Here is a 24,927-nt window from a genome sequence, read left to right on the forward strand (position 1 = left end):
ACACACTAGGGCTCCAATTGCAGGCAGAAAACCTATGCGTTCATCCTGAATCTTCTGTAGATGTTTTTTGTCTGGCAATCTCAAATTTGAGGTGAAACAATAAATGCTTTAGCACTTCAGGCAATGGTCATCAATCAATGCACAAGAGCTCCCTTGCATGTTGCAGGGCTAGCACCATGCTTCTAAAAAAACAAACCACACCTATCCATATCAAAAAGGTATTGCAAGTGTTCTGATGGTAGTCTGGATCTTGTTTCTACATTCTGGTCACTCTATTGCCTATAATAGTAACACTTTTGCAGATATATTGTCTTAGGTAAAGTAAGAAGTATTGTATTAACCTCCTTTCCAGTCTTCACACCGTCATGGTCAAGTCTTTGGTGAATAGGGTAACGTACCCCTTTAGAGGGTCCTGATACAAGGCTCATATTGAGAGCTGATACAAATACCTCCCTAATTTAATTTCTGCAAAGATGAGCTGCTGCAAATCTGTGACATGATTCAGCTCATCCTATTCTGGACATACAGAACCAAACTTACAAGACTATCCATAAGCAGCTCTTACATCAGTAATCACCAGAAAGGAAATGTACACTTTCAGATCAGATCTCTTGCTACTAAAACCACAAAAAGCATATTGTTGGAGCCCTCATGCCTTCTAAGGTTCCCTTAAATCAAGCAGCAGAACAGAAGTAGAGCTATAGAGTTACAGACTTTGTCAGTTGCCCATGTTGTCTGAGTATGCGAAGACCATTCATATTGTCCTGATTCAGGAAAAGTCAGCAGGACTTAAGAACTTGATTAAATTCTTTCAGTTAAGATCTAGATACTAAAGAATCCCACACCAAAAAGTATGGCAAGGGCTCAGAATGCTACCTGAGGCAAAGCTGCTTCTCTGACTGCTTCAAAGTCCTAGTCAGGAACATGGAATACAACCAGACTTCAGGTATTACAAGCTCCTTCAAAATCAGCCTAAAAGGTGAAGTACTACATCTCTTAGACTGACTATTAAAGGGTAAAAACTGCAATACAGATCACAATACTTCCATATTATTTAAACTTCAAAAACTTTACAAAAGGAGTTACTTTCTTGCATATTTTAAACAAACTCTTTATTCCAAATGAAATTGTTAGTGTGTAAAATCACTGGGTGTGGAAAATTTGGGGGAGGAAGCAGAAGGAACAAATTTTGTCTTTGAACTGTCTGTGTGGAAGAATCTATAAAAAAGCAATTTACGCACATAAAGACAATCCAAATAAAAGTTACCCAACAGTTTATTTTCTAAGTAAGCATTACTGTACTGCAGGTACACATTTCAGTCACATAATGTCTCCATTTCCATGCCATTTTTTAAAAAGCTAAACATCCAAGTTCTGAAAAAAAAAAAAAAAGATAATCTAAGGGCTTCTAGAAGCTTAATATAGTTGTCATTGTACCAGAGAAAAGAGAATGGTTCTAAACAAGATTTACCTAGCAGATCTGCTCCTTCATCAACATCTCCAATAACCTCTGACCCTGCTGTGGAAAGTTCATGATACAGAGAGTCTGTGTTGATGCCAAATGCTTTGTTCACAATCCCCTGTGTTGGGCTGTTGTTGGAAGAAAAAAAAAAATAAGGACTCTTGTTACTTGGCAACATTTAAACTAGAACATTCCTCTCTGAAATACTGAGCATCCAAGGCCATTGCAAACAAAACCCTGAGAGCACATTCCACCTGTTCACCATGGGCTGATTCAGGGTACATACTGAGTAAAGAAAAAAAGCATGTTTTATTCCCCATATCAAGGACAAGTTCCTATCAAGCACAACCTCAAAGCTCACCCAGCTGACTTCCTTTTAAATCATAATAGTTAATGACTATGCAATAACTGATAGAAAAATTTCAACTCATAGAAGCTCTCAGCTCTGACTTTTTAGACTCTGCAAGGATTCCCACATTCCTATCAATTTAGACAGCAGGCTTAAGACAGCAGTAAGATCAGATAAGGATTCAATGCTGAAAACAGCAATGGTCTTTTTTTCTTCGCCAACTAGTAAGTGAAATCAGCCTGAGGATTAGTTTCTTTTTGGGGTGAGTCTATGTGCTGAAATGCTTCTTCACATTATCAGCAAAATGTATTTAATTAAAGGTAAATCAAAATTAATGTTTTCCAATCAGATCATATGGGAGCACATTTCCACCTCTTAATGGTTTTGATACCATCAAGAATCTTCTTGTGTTTCTTGACAGTCTCAAGGCTCAAACAGAAAGTAGCTGTTACAGGAGGTGAGGGTGAGACAACCTCTGTGATTGTTGTTGCCTACTCTAAAAAATGGTCTTAATGTGGGTATAAACACTTTTAAGTGTCCTGCCTTGCATGAGGGCAATCAGCCAGCACGCAGGGCAAATTTTCCAGCAGTCTAACAGAAAGGTCAGTACCACTGACCTTGAGATTATCTCAAGTTGTGTGGCTTCATTCTCAGATACATCAAATCTCAGTGATAAAGTCTTGAGGTTACAAATGGGGTAGGGTAGCTGCCTCCCTTATTGCAGAGTTACAGCACATTGCAGAGAAAAGGAAAAATATATGGGGTTTTTTTTCAATTACAGAAAAATTACAGCTACCCAGACATCTGAGAGAATTGATGAGTTACAAACGGGTGCTCTGACTGCACCACAATTCATCAGTTCAGGCAGTCTAAGGGGCAGCATAAGTGACAAGAAGCAACCAGCACTCGGCATCTGACCTGAAGACCTAAATCAGCTTGAATCTACCTCTTCAACACTCAACTTTCAGAATCTGTACATATCTCAAAAGCCTTATGCTTTTAAAGCAGCAAGCACACTGTTCAACAGCTTGAGTTAGCTTGTGTCTCCTGTAGCTTTCAGCCTCACTACCTGGATCAGAGATCACTGCCTGAAGAGTGCCAAGTGCAGCAATCCTCTCCACTCCTTGCTTTTCCTTGGCTTTGACCAATTTTTGATCTGATCTCATCAGTCACTTTTGTCTTCCCCACACAGAGCTGTTTCAGCTACCTAGATTCCTCCTGCATCTGACCTTAAAAATTGCCCATGCGTCCTACATATTCTGAGGGGAGCTTAACTGTGCATGGTTTCACAGTTGAGAAGAGTCTCTGTTACTGCTGTTCATACTCTTCTCGATGAGGGTGCTCAACAGGGCAAATCCAGTCCAGATTTGGACTGTGAGAAAATCTTGCCTTGACTTTGTCAGGGTATTATCTTCTGCATACCTGCAAGAGCTAAGGGGTTATTTTTGCTGCTGTGATGCCAAATTACCCACTGAATGAGGGTGAAAATTAATGACTCCTGTAAAATTAACCACCTGACCTTAGCAGAAATGAATCAAGGTACCTAGCCTAATAATTCTAGACTAATACACACTTCACAGAAATACAGTGCCAAAATTAATAGCCTTTAGGGAGCTTCCTATTTAGCACAAAACAAGTGACAGGAACAAGAGCAGCAGAGTAGTTCAGTAAAAATCTAATTCAGAGAATTCTGTAGAGGCCCTGAGTGCACTGATGGGTTAAAATTGCTCTGACCAGCCTCACCTGGGACCCACACCCACCCACTGGTCCAAAGGCTCCCTTTAACCTCATGCCTGTGCCTTCAGTCCTTCTCTGACTGTCTTCAGCCCTGTCTCCTGCTGCTCATGGGTAGCACCAGGACCCAATTCATCCCCTTGCCTTGTCTGGGGCTGCTGATAGAGCTCATTATCAGTGGTCTGTCCTCTCTGCTCAGAACCTGCAGGACTGGCATCGCTGGGATTACTCCTGCTTATCCTCCCTTCATGGAGCAGCCCTGTTCCTGCTCTTCAAACACTTGAAAAAATTAAAACTGAAAAAAGCTTGAGGTTTCAAAACTGAATTCAGAACTGATCTCTTATTAGACAAATGCATCTTTTCCCTCTTCCTGTTAGTTTAAGCCCATGTCTTCTCTGCCTGTCTTAAATGTCCTGTTGCTCCACCTCTCCATCCTCCCTGATCCAGCAAGGCAAACAAGTCAGTTCTGGGTCAACTGGACAGATCCTTCTGCAGATTACCAGCAGACATTTCCCTTCTCTGGAGAACTCAAAGAAGGTCAGAACCCCTCATATTCACACTAGGCAGAACATACAGACTTTCTTGAATAGCTGCATCTTGAACTCAGTGTGAGCCACAGCATCCATTCCTCACTCTTCATAAAACCAAGCAGAAGAGCACACAGTGAAAAGTCATAATCAATACCTGTTACCAGTGCGTTCCAGCCGGGGGTCTTGACACATATCCAGCTCTGGAGTAGAGTCTATGATGTCCTGAACATCAGACCATTCATCACTGCTGCCCATTCCTAGATAAGACAATACATATGATCTACAGGATCAGGATTTCACAGGACGCTGTTCCTTTCACAGCTTTAAATGCTGAGGTTTCAAAACTTTACAGTGTTGTGTTCAAAGTCTTAAAATAGGAAGAGAAAGTGGCTTATCATCTAAAGTCACAAATGCACCAGTGCTGGGAAGGTGCCTTCAACTGCAGAGCAGGAATACCACAAGCATTCCCTTGCCCCCCCACCCCCACCCCACCCCCCCCATAACAGAGTGTCACCAAGGTTATTGGCCTGAATCCTCACTAAAATGTGATAACCAGAAATACTTCATCCAATAAAATAAATTCCAAATAAACTTTTTATCTCTGCATAAAAACTCTTCAATCATCATGCAGCTTTAGCTGAGATCAAAGACAATAAAAGTGATTTTCTGGATAGCTTCATAGAGATTACTGTAGTTATGAATTAGCACTATTTAGTTTTAACAGAAATAATTTTTCCATACCAGTTCTCAAATCTACAACTGGTTTATAAACCCATTACAGTGAAATTTCACTTGAAAACCAACACATGAAATCTGCTCTGGTTTCTGTATAATCTACAGCCTGCAGCCAATATTTAAAGGAACTTCTTCCTCTTGACAAGTCACAATTCTTGGATACCAAACTGCTGAAAAGCTCAGACGTGCACCTATTCTAAACAAGCAATATGAGCACAGTGCCTGTTCACGCAAGAAATTCTTGAAGGATTAAAGACCTAATTTGTAAACTCTATTAGTTCTTCAGCAATGCTAGATGTGAAATTTTTGACCTTTCCAAACTGCCTCAGTAGCCAAAAATACAAAGCCCATGACAACTTGAGTGTTGATTTTATTCTTTTAGGCTGGCATTGTGCACCAGCTGGCAACAAATGCCATGTTTGAAGACAAAGCATTGTGTGTATCTGTTGCCAAAGTAGGCATCCCTACACTAGTGGTTCTCAAGCTCACAGAAAAAGAAGCTTCCTTTTCTTTATTTTTTCAAGTTGGGAAGCTTTTCTGCAAATACCTTTGAGTACCTTTTTTTGGTAGTTCATCTCTAAGGCATTTGCATCACTGAGAGACATTTGAATTACAGATGCATAAATACATAATTAAAATTCAAGTATCTGTGTTTCTGCTCAGCATGGAGATCTGATTTTGCATTATGTGTGAGAAATAGCTGAAAGTTTGAAAATGCAGAGTATAGGAATGATACAATTATCTGCCTTGAGCACAGGAAAGATACAACCATCTGCCTTGACCAGACTCCACAATATGATACTTCCACCAAGGAGAAAGAAGCTTTCACATGTACGATGACTGAGTTGCACATATTCAGAAGAAAGCAGACTTTGACCCAAGAAAGCTTGTAAACAAGCTTGTAAAGCAACAACTGTGAAAACAAGGGTAAGTATTTACAGGTCATTCAAAATACTGACATCCGTGCTCAATTTCTCTGATACCAATGCTTGTACTGACTTGCCTTGGCCAGGATCACTGAACAGACCACAATTTAATAGCTGGGTACACAGAAGCCATACATTTTTATGGAGAATTACACTAGTTTCGGGCACATTGACATCTGTGACCCTGGAACCCCCTCAGCTGCTAATACGAATACAGAACGGCACTTAATCGCAGCAACTCTCATTCAAATCCTACAACAAAAGATGCTAACATGTTGGTTTATAGTCTGAATTTGTTAGGAACCAGCTTGTGAATGTTAGCAGAGGAATTTCCTCTGTATTACTTAGGAAAAAAGATGGTTCAGATGCTAACCTTGGAGAGCTAGGCTCATGCCTGTGCTCCTGCAGATTTTCCTTATGATCTTCAGCTAGTTCTACAGTCTTTTTGCGTGTAAGCTCATGACCAGTAAAACAGGCCACTTCTCCTTTCTGAAAGCTTTTTCAAATCTAAATACAATACAGGCTGGGAGTTGCTCAGACACTACATTGGATTAGCTACATTAAAAACCACAGAAAGGGGCTTTTATCATGTTATTGCACCACTTGCTTTATTTAAACAGCATGGTGCTAAAGGCTTAGGTGATGGCTTTCCTGACAAGAAATCATTAACTCCAATTACTAAAGGACTCCAGGAAGTGGAGGGAAAACAACTATAACTTCCAAAGATTTGGAGGGGTTCTTGTATGAGAAATAAACTATAAGAAAATAGCTTGCTTAGCTGAGAAAAACAGCTGGATATAATTGCTATTTTTAAATACATCGTGTGGATAAACACACAGAACAGAAAATAATTATTTCATCTCACTGACAAATTTGGCATATGAACAAGTGGATATAAAATACTTATGAACAGAAGTCCAGAAAGAAGACTAAATGGAAGCTTTTAACTATCACATTGATGAGATCCAGAAACAGCTTTCCAAAAACTAGGTTAGACTTAGATGGGACTTGACTGTTCATGAAGGAGGTTCTGTGACATGCATGAATGCAGGGGACTGAACTCAATAACCTTATTTCCATCCTGTATATTTGTGAAACTATTTGTATTACTGACATTTTTGAAATTTGCTACCCAGAAAACAGCTAACATCCAATTTGCACTGTCTCGTTCACATATCCTTGTAAGTAAGACTACCTCAAATTCTATGCTTATGAAGCTGATTACCTCTCAGACTCCCAGCCTCTTCCTGTAACAGAGAGACACGAGCACTGGGAAGTCAATTACTTTAACGACCAAGTACCCAAGCTCCATCTTCATACCTATGCTGACATTCCTCATCTCCTGCGTGACCTGGACTTCCATGTTCCGGCTGTTCCGCTTTTCTCGTGCCCTCTTATTGCTCTTGGTCGTGCCATTATATTCGCTGATAGGCTGGATGCTCTCGTTCAAGGGCGTGACAGCAGCAGAGGGCACAGATGACGTGGGAGTGTTGGACTTGGTTCCAGTGGTACTCGGTGTGGCAGCTGCTGAAGACTGCCCAGATTCGGACATTTCATCTTGGGGGCACTATGGCAATTCCAGGGTGAGGGAAGAACAAAAAGGGAAAAGCACAGCTATATATTTCAATTCATCTCCCATTTGTTGGTGTATGGCTGCCTTAAAACATTATGGAGAATGAGTCTTGCTCACTGTACCGGCGCTTGCCAGTGACAGCAGGCACTGCAACCACAATGAAGCAGTGAGTTCTCGTGCTGAACTCAGCAAGCAAATCCCACCTGTGAAAGGCCTGGTATCCTTTCTCCTTTACTACTAAACACTGTTCTTCACAAGTCACATCAGTATGTGATTCATCGCCATGCATCTCGGGAAAGGTGGCCTGATCATAAGTGAAAAGCACCTGCAGCTCACACTGACTACAGTGGAAGCTGAAGGGCTTTGGGATTTGTGTAAGCCAGGCCAGCATTTCCCAAGACTGGAAGGCAACATGAATACTGCTTGGGAAGGATCTGAAGTGGCCTCTTACAGTAATGACATCATCCAAGACCTGTAAGCCATCAACACAACGTGGATGAGAGAACAGCCAAGTGCTTTTGACACTGAACTGCAGAAGCAAAGCAGATACCAAGCTAGGAGGATGGTCTGACCTCGCCAGCACAGACCTGTGTCCCCACACCACCTTGCACAGAAGCCAGCCAGACATGGGTCCAGACTGACAGCACAGGAGAAACATGTGTGCTCTCCCCACTTTCAAATGACAGGACAACATGACCCAAGAAATCAAAAATCTGAAGCTGACAAATTTAACATAGGAGATGGATTCCCGGTGTGAAATGCACACAAATGGCTCTGTTCTACAGACATGACAGCCCCATTTCTTGTAATACCACCTCTTGAAAAACATGGGAGCCTCTCAAGGCTCTGTCAGAATTTTATACGGTGGCCCTTGTTTGTCAGCTAAAGCACCACTGCTTCACAGTCAGCCAATTAACATCTTGACCAATACTCCCAGCCCCAAACAAGATCTCCCCATTCTTCACGGCAGCCGACTCTAATTACTGCCCGCAGGGAGATGACAAAATTCATGTTGAAAGTTATATGTGATAATGAGTTGCAACTGGGTGCAGTGACATTCAGCATCTGCACATCCAATCCCAGCTTTAATCTTTACTACTTGCCTCTCCCCTCCTGTGCAAGTACTAGAAAGATCCTGATTCTGCTCAGAGGCTGCTCTGAGCCTCCCAACCTTGGAGCTGTGACGCTGTTTCACTTCACTAATGCGGAAGTCTCGTTCTCTTGGTCTAATAATAACTTCACAACATGACAAAAATCAAAATGGGATGAGAGAGAAGACTGATAAAAATGGTGACTTAACCCTTTGCAGCCATATTTTTTAAAAAAAATCTGGAATCTTAAGATCTTCCTTTAATTAGACTGGCCTCTGAACGTTTATCTTAAAATACCCTGCTGTACACTGCACTGTGAAAGTCAAAGGTTTTACATTGCATCTGTGCATTTATATTGGAAATCAAGATATTTTAAAACTCCATTACCATTAAATATGATCCACATTTTGTACACAGTTTCTGCATTGTCAGTCCAAACAGCACCCACATTCCCACATGGACATTCAGATCATCTCCCTGTACATTTACTGATTTTAGCATCAAGACTGAGATGGGGACTTTTCACTTAGGATGCTACATATGAAAAACCACACTTCCCACCTCTACTTCATATCCCTGTTTCAGGGGCTACTTTCCTAATATGTAAAGAGAAAAAAAAAACAAAAAACAAACAGGTTTCTGAGAACAAATATGGTCCAGTAAGCCTTGTACTACTTCAACTGCAGTTTGCTTGCTGTGCTTTCTGATGTACAAAGGGACAAAGAGTATCAAGTATGAAGTGCAACCATAAAACATCTTTCCCCAAAAACTCCTGTTGGATGAAAGGATTCAGAAATGATCTTGTACCCACTGTAAATCCTTAAGCATAACCAAAGTCCATGAGCATCTTAGCACTGTAAGAGAGACACCCAGGTGGGTCCACATTTCATTCCTCGTTCTTAGGAACTAGATGTTATTCAGAACCCCTGTATCATCAGTGTCTATAGGGCAATATATTTGTATCAGAGATACCCTGTAACTTCTTGTTTATTGACATAATCTGCCCCACTCAGAACACACTAGTGAGTAATTACTGTGGTCTTTCACTTACTCTTTGATTATACATCCAAGTTTTATATTTACCTAGAAAACATACTTTATCAACCTACCAGCCTGTGTTGGAGAAATTCCTCCCAAACATAAATACTACTACATGCTCCTCTTCACAGTCCAGAAGCTCTATTAATCTTTGCTGGTATCTTCCTTCTATTATCCTGAGCACTTTGTTAATGCTAAGTATTCCACTACGTGTACAGCTCTCCTCTACAGCATAGGAGGCATTCTCCATAACCCATACCTCACCCAAAGAATACTCTCCACAACCACCACTTACCTACAACCATACCTGTCAACCTCCTAAACATCAAATGTGTAGTAGTGACCTCCAAAATGCATTGCAAAGGCCCAACATTCATAGCAGTCATATGTCACCATGAGAAGCCACAATTGTATGGTTATAACACTGAAAGCATAGTACATAAAAACAAAAAAGTTAAGGACTTTCATCTCTAAAACATTATATAAAATAAATGTACAACTGAATGTAAAAATAAAATAATATAATGACAGCAACTAAAACAGAAAATAGTAATAATAAGTATACAAGGACACTTAAAATATAAAAAATAAAACTATAATATGGCCCCATGAAGAAGGAAAACTAGTCAGAAAAGTCAGGATATACATACTGGGAAGGTGAGTCATGTGTGTGCAGTTGATGTCAGTGAATATCAGAGCTGTTGAAGAAGAGGCGGGGAATGCATGAGCAATACTGCTGAGAGATTTCAGTCATGCAAAATATTTAAGAAATAGCATTCCAGTTAGAGAGTGTGCAAGAAGCTTGCAGGAGGAAAATCCCCATTTCAAACTGCAAATCTAGTAAGTCAGTCAATCAATCACATCATTTAATTATTCAGAGGTTTGCTCCATACTCTTAGGAAATCCTCTGTAACACGCTGCCCCATCCAAGTCTTCCACAGCCCAAGCTCTCTAACTCCACCCTAGCGGGGAGCATCCTTAAACCCAGCATCCCACTTCAGACTTTCCCTAACAAGCACCAACACAACACCCAGCACTACCCGTCATCAGATACATTTGGAGCAGCACACCACTACTGCTGCACAAAGCTTTCTTCTAACTAGAAACTGATTTTTTTGCCTGACACCACCACCACCAAATCACCAAGAGATCCAGCCAGTAACCCTCCATTACCTGAACTTGGACGCCAAAGCTCCCAATTTATCTGTGTTCCTGTTGCATTACTCTGCAATGCAGACGCTGGGCTATCAGTGACATCCACTCAACTTCTTTCAGAAGTTCTGCAACAGTACCACTTCTTGACGAATTATGCCTTAGCAAGACTGTGGAAGATGGATCTTCCCAAGGTCCTCCCAGTTCTTCTCTAAAAACTAACCCCTGATGCACACACCTGATCGCTAGAGAGCTCGAGGGCATGTTCACATCATAGTGTACAGCACTGCCTAGAGATCTCATGAAATACACTGGTTCCAGAACCAGAAGTGGGCTGGTCTCTGTGCATTTTGTTTGCTGTTTCCCTGCAGCAGTGTTGTGTTGGCCCGGCACTAGTCTGAAGAAACACGTTCATGCTCTATATTTGCTTCCACCATCCTTAATTACGTTATTACACTGTGGAACTGCCATTCCCAAATTCCAGGCAAAGCTCTCCAGAAATGGCTGCAGCACCTGCTTGGCACGTTGCTCTGTTTCCCAAACTTCTGTGCCTCTAACACTACAGCAAGGGTTGGGGTCCAAGAACATCTCTGCCCTATCCAAAGATCTCGCTTTTGGATTTCCAACTTCTATGATGGCAGAGGGCTGACAAAGTGCTAAAGTTTGTGCTGTGCTAGGCCTGGCTACTTTACCAAAAAGGGTATTTGCTACTTTCTTTTCTGCATAAACTTTTAATTTGTCTAAATTTCTTGTGCTACACATCAAGGCCACTCCTGCAGAGTCCCTCAGGCCAAAATACCATTAATGTAATCTGGAGACATGCAGAATGGGCACAGCAACAAGCTGGGTTTTTTCTTTCTTTGTTTTTTTTCCCTCCTCTTTTCCTTTACTGCCTCAATGTATTTTACAGGATTAGTGATTTACAACTTCTCAATAGGAGACCAGTCCTTAGATGTGACATAGAACATCTGATGTTCTACAAATTCCAGGCATAAAGAAAGTAAATTTTACCAGACACTTTTAAAGCAGACCAGAAGCTCTCTGAGACAAACTGTAAGCCATCCTGGGTAGATGCACCACTGCCTCTCAGGCCTGCCACCAGGCATTTGTGGAACATCATTCACAGCGAGGAATTTGGTGGTATCCTGAGCACAAATACTTCGAGAAGTCTACAAGTATAGCTCACAGGAAATGTGGGTCATCATGTGTAGACTAAACTAAACAACTGCAGTGAGCTGTCAGCCAAGAGCACAACGTCTGGGTCCTCGGGCTCAGTCTCTGAACGGCAGAGCAGAGCACCACAGGCAACAGGCAGAACCATGCAGCTGCTTCAGTGCAGTTGCAGTACTGTGAGTTTTCTGGCAAGCCCCAGGGCAGAAAGCAGTGAATTAAAGGTGACAAGTGTACTGAAGATAGACAATGCAAGTCTAGAGCAATGACGAGATATATGAGGAACTGAAGACCTTTAAGCACAGTGCAAGACTTGGGTATCCAGAGAGGATTAGGAGACCTTTTTACTGAAGACAGGAAGACCAGAACAGTGATCAGTCAAAAAGGACAAACACTGGAAAGCAAGAGCAACCCAATGCCTGGTCCCAGCTGAGGTGCAAAAGCACTGCTCTTAGCGAGGGGGAGGGAGGGGACAGGTTCCACCATTTCCTCTCCCAAATATACTATAAAAAAGTGAAGGATTCATCTTCCCTAAATCTCTAACTGCCTCCCCACACATTCCTCTCAACTTGGGGCCAGCCAAGTAAAGGAGATTATCACTGAGACAAGAAGCATGAGGAGCTGTGTCAAATCCCTCCCGCACCATATGCCAGCTCTGCAAAAGAATATCCTCCCACAGCACAGCTACCAAGGGAGCAGACACACAGCAGGGAGAGGCTGCAAAGGGTTATGGACACATATTGGTCTCCATCTTAATGAAAACATGGAATGCTGTTGACAGTGGGAGAGTGGGAAACCCTTGCTCCGTGATGGTCTATAAAACCTTGTAGCTGGAGTTGGACTGCAGCTGGCCGAGGTCACTCAGGTGCCAGTGGTCCAGTGTTGGGACGATCTTGGCCCCTATCTGCCCACGTACCATGCCATCCGCGAGAGGGAAGACATTCAGAGAGTTAGGACGTTCCTTCCTGCTAAACAGAGAAACAGAGAGAGAGGGGAAACCAATCTGTTAGCCACTTACAAGGTTCTTATAGAAAAGAAACAGCACACTAGCTTATGTGAAATATTAGTTGCTAGAAATCTAATTGCACTCCTTCCCCTCATGCAGCAGCTGCATGAACTCCCAACTCCCACAGTTCCATGGTGTTGTTTACTCAGACTCATGGCATCTACTGCTAGAGCCATACCTCTTCCCAGGGAGAATCTAAGAGGGAAGGCGTCAAGTGACCACAACAGGCATGACTGACTTCTACATCAGGACAAAAAGCCTGAGGGGAATGCAAAAGTGGAGGGAACCATCAGCCAATTTAAGTCAGTGTATCTTCTGAGAAACAAAGGTACTGTGGGAAAACAAGCCACACCAAACAACTCTCACAGCAAAACCTCCCATAGATCCTAGAGGTGTCATCACTGGGTCAGGAAAGAGGCTTTTAAGTAAGAGTCATCTACATGGCACTTCTGTACATTCCACTTCAAATCTGGTTACCTCCAACAGCAGAAATCAGTTGGGTTTGGATCACTTGCAATATTAAGCCAGAAAAATATTTGTATTCTCTGTTCCCCTCTCCATATCCATATTACAATGCACTCAAAGTTCAGAAATTAAACAAAGGTATAAATGAATGCATCATTCATTTTGCAAATTGTCTGTAATTACATTTTCTTCATCCTCTTCTTTCTGGTAATTGCAGGTGACTAGCTAGCTGCGGGTTTGATTCTGAATATAGAGACCAAGTTCCAGCAGGAAAATCTAGAGCAAGCAGTGGAGGTGGAAAAGGCTGCAGTAGGATGCCAAAACTGGCAACTGGTTTTGTGCCAGAGAAGCTGACCTGCAGGGACAGAGCACACATCTATTCTGGGTATATCCCCAGCAGCCTCCGCTCTGCAGTGGCCCTGCAGAGGTGAACTAAGCTGATCCTCTGTGTGACATGCACTCACAAAGGTGTTCAATGATGGTGCTTTTCCTACATCGGTATGGAGCTTCCGCTTATTGGTGTGAGGTGACAAAATCCATCCTTCTGTACACCACTATTATTAACAGTTGACTTCCATGTGCCTCTCTTTAATGACCATCAGCGTTGGTCTGATGACCAGGCTCGGCAACCAGCACAACCACCTCACCCACCACTGCAGGCAAAGCCACTACAGCAGGACCTAAGGCCCACCGGGACGTATGCAAACACACTAACACAGGAGATGGTGCATGAAGGAAAGAGGTGGAGAATCTAGCAGAAAAGATCAAAGTTTATGAAGAAACCCAAAATGCCCAACCCTCCCGTTCTCAGCACTGCCTGGCCACACGGTGTGCCCCACTGCTGTGTCAGTGTCGCTCGTGCTGAGGAACAGCCACCTGCTGTGGCCTGTCTTGGGTAGGCAGAAAGGGCAGAAAGGTGTTTCCAGTGTGGCCCAGCAAGGAGATTTGGGATGCACTTTTCCTAGGAATCTATATTAAAATCCTCTCCTGAAAATCCTAAAGACTCATACATTCAAGTTTCATAGACAAATCCTTTCACAAAGGCAGCACATAACTGGATTACAGAGGAACAAAGATCACTGACACAACCTGATTAACCTTACTTTCTCTTATAGAGAAGATGCGATCATCTTTCAACAGATTCAAAACCAGATTCTATATGATAGGGATTATCAGTTTCCTTGTAGCCTTTCCACTCAAAAGGCATTTTGGTGCTTGTTATTTTAAATATTAACAACCACTGAAGGTTTATAGAAAACAGAAAACATTCCACTGCCATTTATGACCTCAACCCTGCCATTTACATACGCTCCTACTAGGTCATGATGCCAAAGTACTCTTACTTCTGTCTGTCTGCCTGCGTTTACCTCTCTTTATCCTACTGCTATCATTCCAAGACCCTGAAAGCTTCTAACAGCTGTGTTTTCAGTTTTTAAATAACATACTAGGGAGATTTTCCTCCTAATATGAAATCTTCACCCCTGGCACTGTACTGATCTAAAAGCCACAAAAACTATAGTCAGTTATGTATAAGAGATTAAGAGATTCAAAACTAGAAATTAGAACTTTATGTGAGAAAGACAGAAAATTCCTAGTTGTACAGTTAAAGAAATAACACAAGGGTCCAAAAGAGTCTACTTCAAAAGAATCATTCTTTTCAGGGAAGGAAAAAAAAAATCAGGCCATATTTTGACCTGCTTTAACCATTAGTTTCACATCTTTCTTTGTCTTCAGGTTAGAATGATGGTCTTAAGGGAGTCATGCTTCACACGTGTATGTAGCTAGAGAAAATTTCCTGTAACTGCAAAACATCCCTTTCAAAACAAGTAGTGCAGTCATGACATGCTATTATATAAACACTTTTGTGACTGTGCTGGGATGGCCTGCATAACTCACTGGCAGCACTGAAAAATGGGAGCCATCCAAAATGTATGCTGAGAGAGACACTGAATTATACTTCCTCTTTGGGTAATCTCTATGAGATTTCTTTTGGGAATCCATAGCTTATTTCTACATTCATATACAAATATAGGCACATTATTCAGCATGCAATGAGACAGAGCACCCCACTGAATGTACAGGGAATGTATCAACATCACAGCCCCTGCTAAACAGAGAACAGAGGTCCAAAGTCTCCGTAGTATCAGAAGCTCTGGGATTTTCAGGAAAGGATTTTAATGTAGATTGTTAGGGAATTTTCTTGCTGAGTTTCTTTGGAAACACCTTCCATCCTCTCCTAAACCTGCCAGTGAAAGGGAAAGAGCAAGCACCACAGAAAAGCTAACTTCAGCTTTGCAGTCCTGGGTTGACTATCAGTCTTCAAAGAAATTCAAGAGTATCCTCAGGGCTGGTCTAAATGTTGAGTGCTGGAGTAACCTTCATGCACCCAATTCTTTCCAGTACAGAGTGACTCTTAACACTAGGTGAGTCTCACCTTGTGTTACAAGGTAAACAGCAAACTTCTCAATGAAGGTTTGCAGTAGTCAAAACCTGGGGTTGGGATGCTCTACAAGTAACATCCTAAAGCTTATAAAACATAGCAAAACTATGTTTTTTTGCCAGCATTTAAAGATGAGAACTGCTCTCTTTGCAGGCTCTGGGCACTGAATTCACTGCCTAGCCCAAAGTCAGAAATGCCTTCAGAGAGCTATTAACAGTGACAAGTGCTTTCTGCCCTGCTCAGAAAATATGCATGTCTTATACTCCACATTAAAATAAGGGAGAAAAGATGACTTTTTAAAACATTCTGGGGTGTGAAGTGTAATTGTCCAATCACAGAGGACTGACCCTGTTTTGGGACCAAACTCCTGTGTCTTCTAGGTTTGTGTAAACAAGTGTCTTCCTGATGCGTTATCCCAGCAGCTTGGTGGCTCCCTCTGCCTCGCCCAGCTGAGCAAGGCCAACACAGCTGCCAGCAGACAAAGAGGGCAAGCACACCAGTACAGTACCTTCCCAGCACCACACGGTCACCACTCAACAGCAACCTCCAAAACTAGGATTAACAAAGTTAAGATGCAGCAATAGGATTTACCTTTTCCTCCATGACTGGCGATGACTGCAGTGACAAACATAACAGCCAAAACAGAGCAGCAATTGCACAAAAAGCGAGACAAAAAAACAACCATTAGAGAGCAAAGGTCATGCAAACATGCAGCCCTACAACAGACACGGGGTACGCATGCACTGGAATCCACACCACGTGGGAGTCTGCCCTGTACCCACTACCCCTCTCAGCTGGTGGCCAACGCACACACCCCCCCAACAGTTCTTGCACAAACTCCTCCCAGGTGACAGGCATACTCAGTGTACTTACGGTCTTATGCAAATATGCACCCCTATGCAGTCTAACACACTCAAGCACATCCACAGATGAAAATAAATAAAGGCATTCAAATCTGTGTGACAGGCCATGAGAAATTATGCCCATGTCCCCCCGCAGTGCACATCAGTGCACCAAGATACTGAACGCTGGTGTTCACCCCTACCCAGCTGTGTAGTGACACGAAAACGCACCTCTGACCCAAGTGCTTGTGCACAAGCGTATACAAACACAGAGCTACACACACACACACACACACACAAACAGTGCAAAGCTTGAAATGAAGGAAAAAGTCCCATTTCCCACGGGTGGTTCCTACAAGCTCAGATCACAGCCCCATCAGGTGCTTTCATAGACATACAGCGTTTCTCTTTTTTTCTGTCCAAGGAGACTAGCAACATGCCACACTTAAAGGGGTAAAAGACTAATTTCTCTAATATGAAGCAGCTATTCTTGATGAAAATTTCACCCTTCATCCTGAAGAATGGCGGTCTTGCAGGTATAACCAGTAACACTTCTCACTGCATCTCTTTCACAGAATGGCAATATAAGGCCAGAATTAATACTAGTTTCTCTAAAAGTTAGGGAAGCAAGATCTCATGAAAATCAATTTCTACCATGCAGTCCAACCCAAATTTGGTAGATGCATACACGAACCACCCTTTAAACGAGGGTCTAAGCATGCTTTTGCCTACAGTACTTTCATATTTTACTTTTTAAGTACTTCCACAGATATATTTTTATTTACAGAAGGGCAAGGGAAACAACCCTCACACATTTATACCATTTCAGCTGTAATACTAGGATCAGACCATGTTCTGGGAGCTCATTGTGGACTTCCAGACTGCAAAGCGGAGAGGAGAGGAAGCAGAACGGTCTGATAAGGAAGATTTTATCAACCGAAGAACACCTACAAACTGCTGGTTCCCTACACCCCTCATACCTGTATCTTTTGCCTAGGAAGGCTGCCATCTATCTTTTGATATTTTTTTCCCAATAGATTTTTATATTTTAGACAATCCAGTTTTAGCCAGACGCCAAACACTGTATTCTGTAATTATTGTAAGACTGATTTACTGTTTTGCAGAAAACAGAGCACAATGATAACTCACTACACAGCCCACTCAACAACTACAACAGCCTTTAGTCACTCCTCTCTAGAAGAAATACTGTAAGATACTCTTTTCTGAAAGGACTATTTGACCACCAGAAGGGTAAACAGTCCCCCTTGATACACATATAACTGTGTCTTCCCTTATGTAAGGCTCTGGTAGCTTTACAAATGAGAGTATAAAAACCTTATCAACTCAATCAAAATAAATCAAGGATCTTTCTTTGAGATACCAGTATCCTCCAGCTGCAGGATATTCCTGTAGCCAAGGCTACAAAAGTATCTTTAATTATTATGGGAGGTAATACAATAGCCAATACACAGTATAGGAAGAAATTCTTCACTGACAGGGTGGTCAAGCACTGGAACAAGCTCCCCAGGGACTTGGTCACACCTCCAAGCCTGCTGGTGTTCAAGAAGCATTTGGGCAATGCTCTTAGATACATGGTTTAACCTTTAAGTTGAGTTATGTGCGGTCAGAAGTTAGACTCAATGATCCTCACGGGTCCCCTCCATCTCAGGATACTGTATGACACTAAGGCTGCAGAGAATCAGCAGAAGTACCAAGCTAGTTACCAAAGTTTCTGAAGATTCATGTCTTTTACTACTCCCTTTCCATCCTTCAAGCCTCTTTCATTGACAAGAAGGGGTTGGGTCTCTTTTTCTCTCCCTTTTTCTTTCTTACAATACATGACCAAAACTTTAGCAACTTGAATTCAGTCTTTTCCAGAGCAGTCCAATCCAGCAACAGGGAGCCACAGCAGACACAAAGGTATTTATGTGTCCTATGCCAGGACCTGAAATTTCTTTTCTATTACATTAGTCCAAAAACAACTGACATTCTGGTATTTAAGTGTTACAGACCTAAATACAAGTTACTAAAATATCCTCACTTATTCTTCCTTTATTCTTAATATATTTATTTTTAATTTAAAATAATTTTGCTCTTTCTTCATCTCCAAATTTTTGCTCAATGCTCCTCTTTTGAATTTTCATCATCCCTACCAGATGATACTTCAAAAACCTTCATGGTTTTCCATTTATCTGTTCTCCCTGTATTTTCATCTCCATGTCTTTGCCCATGCTGCCCTTTGTGTATAGTCTGACGTGCCAACCCCACTCCTTTTCTTAGCCTAATGCCTCCCAAAGATTTCAGTTTTGAGTGAAGCTCAGTGATATTAACCAGCTGAAGTTCACAGATATTAACTAAGATCAGTCAGACATATTTTATAAGAGACAAGGGGGATACACCTAGCAGGCACTCTTTTCCGAGTATGCCTGCACAGCTGGTACTGTCTGTCTATTTTTCAGACCAACAACTCCACATGTGTGCAAAACCTTTTAACATTCCTCAAGGCCAGAAGAAGTTAAAAAGTTTAAAAAAAAAACACCAGGAAAGGTCAATAAAAAGATTTTATCTCCTGCAGCATATTACTTGGCCAATACTGCTTCCCTGTTTTAGTTTAGAACTTCCTGGGTTAGACAGTGTCACTATAGTGTTAATCATCTCATTAGCATATGATGATTAACACATTTCATTAGCATGTGATGATTAACACAAATAGTAATCTACCATGAACAAAAACTTTGACAGAAAACATCTTTTTTTATGGCTGAGTGATTTAACAGATTATGTTTAATCTGAGTACATTATGTGTTATGTGATCTATTATTCTCTAACCAGTATTTATGGAACATCACTTCTATTTCTCACCCTGTGGGCAATGTTACTGGTGTATAGTCTTCATCAGACAGAAAGCATCTGGTTCCTTCACTTAACAGTTAAAACCAGGTGTACCTATACTGAAATCAAAGTAACTGCAACTTTCGTGCTTCAGATTTATACTAAGACTACAAAACACTAGTTCTTCTATATACTGAACTTCTTCCCTACCCCTGCCTTCTTTAAGCAAAGGCTGATTCTTACTGGTTTGGTGCTCTAAAAACAGGGGAGGAGCAGAGAGGGAAGAAAATCAATTACTTGGACATAAGTAGGTCTATTGGGGACTCTTAGAGAAAGCTTCCCTTGAAGGAACAGGGAACGCATTTAATTGCTATGGTTTTGCTAGCTATCACACATACAAAGACACACACACACACACAGAGATACTTTATTCGACACCTCCATCCACCTCATAGAAAAACCTTTTACATGCTACCTGAGAATACAAATCATTTTTCCAGAGCCCCCCCATAAATAGCAGTGTGACAAAGCCCAAGCTTTGTAACAGAACACATAAAGCTCCTCGTCATCAAGCATTAGGATATGTACCCACAACTCATCTACAGCCCATTACAAAAAAGCTTCAACTACAATCCATGCCCACGGGGAAGATCCTGCTTCTGATTCCTCTCTCTCAAATACACGCACTCAGCTTGTAAATCCCCAGATGGCACACATTACATGGAGAGGTTATAGCCCTACCTTCTCCCAGGTAGACTGCCCTCAGTTTGATTATTTCCCCCAACCTGCTGCATCTTGGATCGCTCAATGTGTTCCACATAGGTCTGGATCATCTGTGAGGAGAGAAAAATCCATGAGCCAAGCAGAGGAGAAGAAAAGACTAATTTTCTGCTGTCGTTTGATCTTCTCCAGCATCCATTTCCAATTCCCTTTCTTTTTTTTGCACATCTCCTTGTATTTGCTCTTGTCTTCTAAGTTGATGATGTAAATGAATGGACTAATCTGACAGGAACTCTGACAGCAAATAGTGTTAGAAACGATCTAAACTTAATCTCATAACAGGAGAGCCATGAAAGAGCATATCCAAAAATAATGTAAGACATCTCCTGGAGGCTCATTAGCAGTGAGAGACAAGGTAGTGGGGCACTGTTCACAGAATCACAGAACAGCTGAGGTTGGAAGGAACCTCCTGGGGTCCATCAGGTCCAACATCCCTGCTCAAACAGGGCCACCTATAGTATGTTGCCCCATGTGGCTTTTAAATAGCTGCAAGGATGGAGACTCCACTGTGCCTCTGGGCAATCTGTGTCAGTCCTCATCATCCTCACAGTAAAGAACTTTTTATTCATGTTCAAATGGAGCCTTTTGTGTTTCAGTTTCTGCCAGTTGCCTCCAGTCTTGTCACTGGAAACCACTGAAAAGAGCCTGGCTCCATTCTCTTTACACCCTCCACTGAGATATTTTTGATGTTCCTAAAGTTCAGAAGCTCTAGTCATAACTAGAACTGTAAAGCTGAATTCTCTGACATGATTTTACATATAGGCTAAGAGTTTATTTATTTAGAAATAATGAGATGACATCCTACCTCTGTGTGACGCTGATGTAGAGCATTATACTCTTTCTTCATTTCTGATTCACGTTCCTCCAGTCGTGAAACTACCAAGCGAAGATTCCAAACATTAGCTAACACACATCAGGCCCTCAAAAGAAACTAGAAGTCTCAAATCCTATTTTGTTAGAGATTAATTTATGCCTACTGAACAAAACAAACAGAAACAATAATGCATACTGCGGGATCTGGTCTTCACTGCAAACTCAATTCACGGGTACCTGCATGTTCCCAAAATGAGCAGACCAAATAGTACAGTTAAGACCAAAGAAGAAGAGTTCTTCAGCAGTACCCTGGTGCTCTATAAGTGTCCTACTTTGACAACAATTTAAATCATCCTCTGGGATAGGCACCTCTGGCTATTTGAGGACAAAACAAACAAATGTGATAGTTTCTGTAAGAAAAAAAATGTGACATACTATTCAGGGACAAGGAGAAAGTGGAAACCAGGTTCTGAAGCTTCACTAAAATGCCCAAAATCTTACACCTCGAGAGACTGAGCATGCCCCACACAAGAGAAGCAATGAAGCCATTACTAAAGTAATGTGACTACATCCTATCCTTTAGAAGGCTCTGAATTTTATATCAAGGTAAGGGATAACCAGACATTCCAGGCTTTGTGTAAGTTACACTAAAACAAAAAGTATGAAAAATATTTTCAAAGTAGCAGTATATGCATGTGGAATGCGAAGTGTATAATCATGTCTAGTGTACAACTTTGCTTACTCTGATCTGCATAGTTTTTGGTCTTCAGCTCCAGCTGTCGAGTCTGAAATTCAAGGTGTTCCACTTGGATTTGTAGCTCTTTCTTCTCCTGCTCCAGTGCATCTTCAAACTCTATAAACTTCTGAATAGGGAAGAAGAAGAAAAGGAAGCACAGATGAGGAATAAATGTAAAATATATTTGACCTATATGACTTTTCCTCTCCTCACAAAACAAGGAAAAATGAGAGACTATAAATTACAGAATAGGAAATAAAAATTTGTAAGTACTGTAATTAGTATAATAGCATTTCATCAAGATGAAGAGACTATTTTATATGAGGAAGTATTAGCTATCTTTAATGTATAATTACTATATAAACTATGGTCCAACATGAGTTATGTAAACCAGCGCAACTCTGTAATCTTCAACAACATTGTTCTTCCTTGCGCCAGGCTGAATTTTGACAAACTCTATTTCCATAGTCATATATTTACAAATATAGATGTCAGAAACCTTCAGACCAACTATTTTGTGCAGTTTTAGAAAGCTTCGCCTGTAATTCACATGGTGGGTAAGTTTGACAGAAATGTGCAAGTCTTTTGGAAAACTTAGTCACAACTCCAAGGAGCTGAGAGCAACTCCTGTATCCAGAGATGGTGACCTGCCCCAGCAGCAAACTCCAGAAGGGCTCTGTGGTATGCAGAAGCTGAGGGATGGAGGAGGGAAACATGCAGAGGAGGAGATTCTCACAGCTGAATTTAACAAATTTATATCTAGCAAGAAAAAGCTTGGCTAACTGCTCTTGGTGAAGAAGGGAAGAAAGGGATGGCACAGCTGCCATTTTGGTGTTGCTAATGGGAGTTAGCAGCAATGCACACAGCAGTATGGACTCCTGCACAGAACATGGGGCCAAAGGAAAGATCTTTACAGTTATACTCCTTTCATGATGAAAACACAACAGAAAAATACCAAATTTCAGATTATTATTTCTGTAAAATGTCACTTTTTTATCTGTGAGCTTTAGTCATTCTCTGCACTGGATACTAGCATGCACAGAAAAGAAAAATTAAGACATGAAACATTTGATTTAGCTCCGCTGTAGTGAACTGATATTAAACATTACTCTTGATACGAGTTGTAGTCACAGTCGCTTTCATGAAATATTTAAACTAAACAGGGTCCCTGAAAAGTGAATAACACCTTTAAATTTCTGAGTATACTTAACCAAACCTTGTGCTCTATGTGGTCACGAGAGTTTTTCTGCAGAAAACATTAACACGTACCCCTATGCAATAAAGACCCACAATCCATACTTCTGGACTCAGAAAGGGATCTGGTTCTAGTAACACCCCTGACACAAACTTGGTGGAAAAATCACAAAGCTCAAAAAACTTTTGCTCTCTTAACCACATACATCCTCTCCACAGCAAACTAAGTCTAAAGTGTGGTACCACCATGCCTACAAAGCATACTAAAGCTATCTCTCTAGCTTCAGAGTAAGTGCTATCCTGGCCTTGCAAACCACAAAATTCTAGTCTCGTTACATTACTCCTAAACAGCTACATCCAAGGAAGCTAAAACTACATCATCATCTGCACCAACCAGTCCAGTAATTAAAACACAAACCGATCAGCTGAGCAGCTGGATTCAGAGCTGCAGAGGAAGAGAGAGAGCAGACAACAAAGCCAAGTTGGCTTTCATTTACCTTTAAGATGTTTATAGAACAAGAGGAGCCCACAGGAGATAAGTCAGGGCCATGAGGAACTCACAAGGGCGCTCTGCTCCTGGCCCTGCCTCTCTTCCTCTCCGTCTCTTTGCAAAATGCTCCTTAGGTCGAGCTCTAACAGATTCACCAGCACATGCACATCAGCTTGCTGAAACCTCCTCTTTCTAAAAGCACGAATACTGGGGAAAAAAAGCCTTTTCTTACCCTCCTCTGTACTCTGCACAGGGGGAAGTGTTGTTCTCCACACATAATGCTGCTCAAGAGGGCATGGCAATTTCAATTTAACAAACTAAAGCCTCATTGTATTCTAAAATACAGACACTGGTAGAAATAATTTTTGGATATGGTTCCCAGGAAAATGAATGCATTTAAATGCACACTAAGATTATGTTGTTAAATTCTGCCTATGAAACAATATGCACAGCATTTGACTGCATTCTCAGGATAAGCCGTGTGCACACTTCCTATTACTTTTACTGGAATAATTAGTAAACACTGGAGCCATCATTATGCTCGTGAACTGGATCTTCTCTCTGTAGACAACTGAAAGACTAAATCATTTATTATTATTGCATACTTTTTTAAAAAACTGTTCAGTAAATTAATCTGAACAATGAGTCAGTTTTCATTCCTACATACCTGTATTTACAGAAACAAACGCATTTTAGCCACGACTCATTTTTCTGCGTTCAGTGTTCTGCAGTGCCTTTAATCTTTAACCGGGCTTTTAACTTTCTGTTCCTTCCTGCCGAAATGTATTGCAATAAGGGGGGGTTTTTTCCAGCCCCTTATTGTTGTTTTCCAGCAGTATTTTCCAGAAATACCAGAAATGCCAATGCCTTTCTTCCACTATAAAGAAGTAGAAGTCGTCTCAGAAGCTAAACATTTACTTTTTAATTATATCTTAAGACTGTACAATGTTTTAGTTTCTAAGTAAGCATTTTTTCTCTGAGATGTCAATTAAACATTGAACTCTTAGTGACTCACAAATATCCAGCAATCTGTTTTATGGATTTTCAGAAATTTATAAAGCAATCTGCTTTGTAAATGTTCAGATTTATTCTTGAAACATTTTCCAGAATAATAATACAATTTTAGAATGAGTAAAAAGGAAAACAAATTCCTAGCCAACACAGCTACCCCAAGCAACAGACCTAGAGAAGCAGCAGTTTAACGTGCTCCATTTGGAGAACTGATGGAAGCTACACTAACAGAAGAGTTATCTCCCTGGTATAACCTCCCATCTCCTTGCAGGGTTTGGCAGACACACTCTGTGCTAAAGCTCTATTGACGAACCCTTTTAATTACAGCCAAGGGCTAAATCCCCATCACATTGCACTGGCTCAGTTTTCACTACCTTCTCGGCTTGAGATACCCTTCCACTCCTGGTTCTCCATCCAAGAGCATACCACCCAGGCCAGGAATGAGGTTTTTAGCAGCAGTAAAAAAATGAATGGGCTTTAAGGAAAATATTCACAGAGTTCTTGACAGTAGATTAGGAAGCAAAAGAAGATAGAAGCCCAAATTTATTCCCACTATGT

The 24,927-nt window shown here is 41.3% G+C and overlaps 1 protein-coding gene across 18 annotated transcripts in view; it reads right to left on the minus strand.

Annotated features, from left to right (window-relative positions):
- The window catches only part of MAPK8IP3 (mitogen-activated protein kinase 8 interacting protein 3), a 74,866-nt gene that overhangs the window by 32,815 nt on the left and 17,124 nt on the right, over positions 1–24,927 (minus strand). For 11 of the 18 annotated variants that reach the window (XM_074919299.1, XM_074919294.1, XM_074919287.1 and 8 more), the window contains exons 2-9: positions 21,681–21,801; positions 20,931–21,001; positions 20,087–20,178; positions 16,263–16,286; positions 12,584–12,728; positions 7,057–7,303; positions 4,230–4,332; positions 1,472–1,590 (exon numbers count right to left, since the gene is read on the minus strand). In XM_074919299.1, coding sequence (XP_074775400.1) covers positions 1,472–1,590; positions 4,230–4,332; positions 7,057–7,303; positions 12,584–12,728; positions 16,263–16,286; positions 20,087–20,178; positions 20,931–21,001; positions 21,681–21,801 — 922 coding nt within the window. Of the gene's footprint in view, positions 1–1,471; positions 1,591–4,229; positions 4,333–7,056; positions 7,304–9,733; positions 9,845–12,583; positions 12,729–16,262; positions 16,287–20,086; positions 20,179–20,930; positions 21,002–21,680; positions 21,802–24,927 lie in introns of those variants that run through there. The other 7 variants (XM_074919298.1, XM_074919292.1, XM_074919301.1 and 4 more) reach the window with 6 other exon arrangements.

The sequence above is a fragment of the Athene noctua genome, chromosome 15, assembly GCF_965140245.1.
Source record: "Athene noctua chromosome 15, bAthNoc1.hap1.1, whole genome shotgun sequence".
Lineage (NCBI taxonomy): Eukaryota > Metazoa > Chordata > Aves > Strigiformes > Strigidae > Athene > Athene noctua.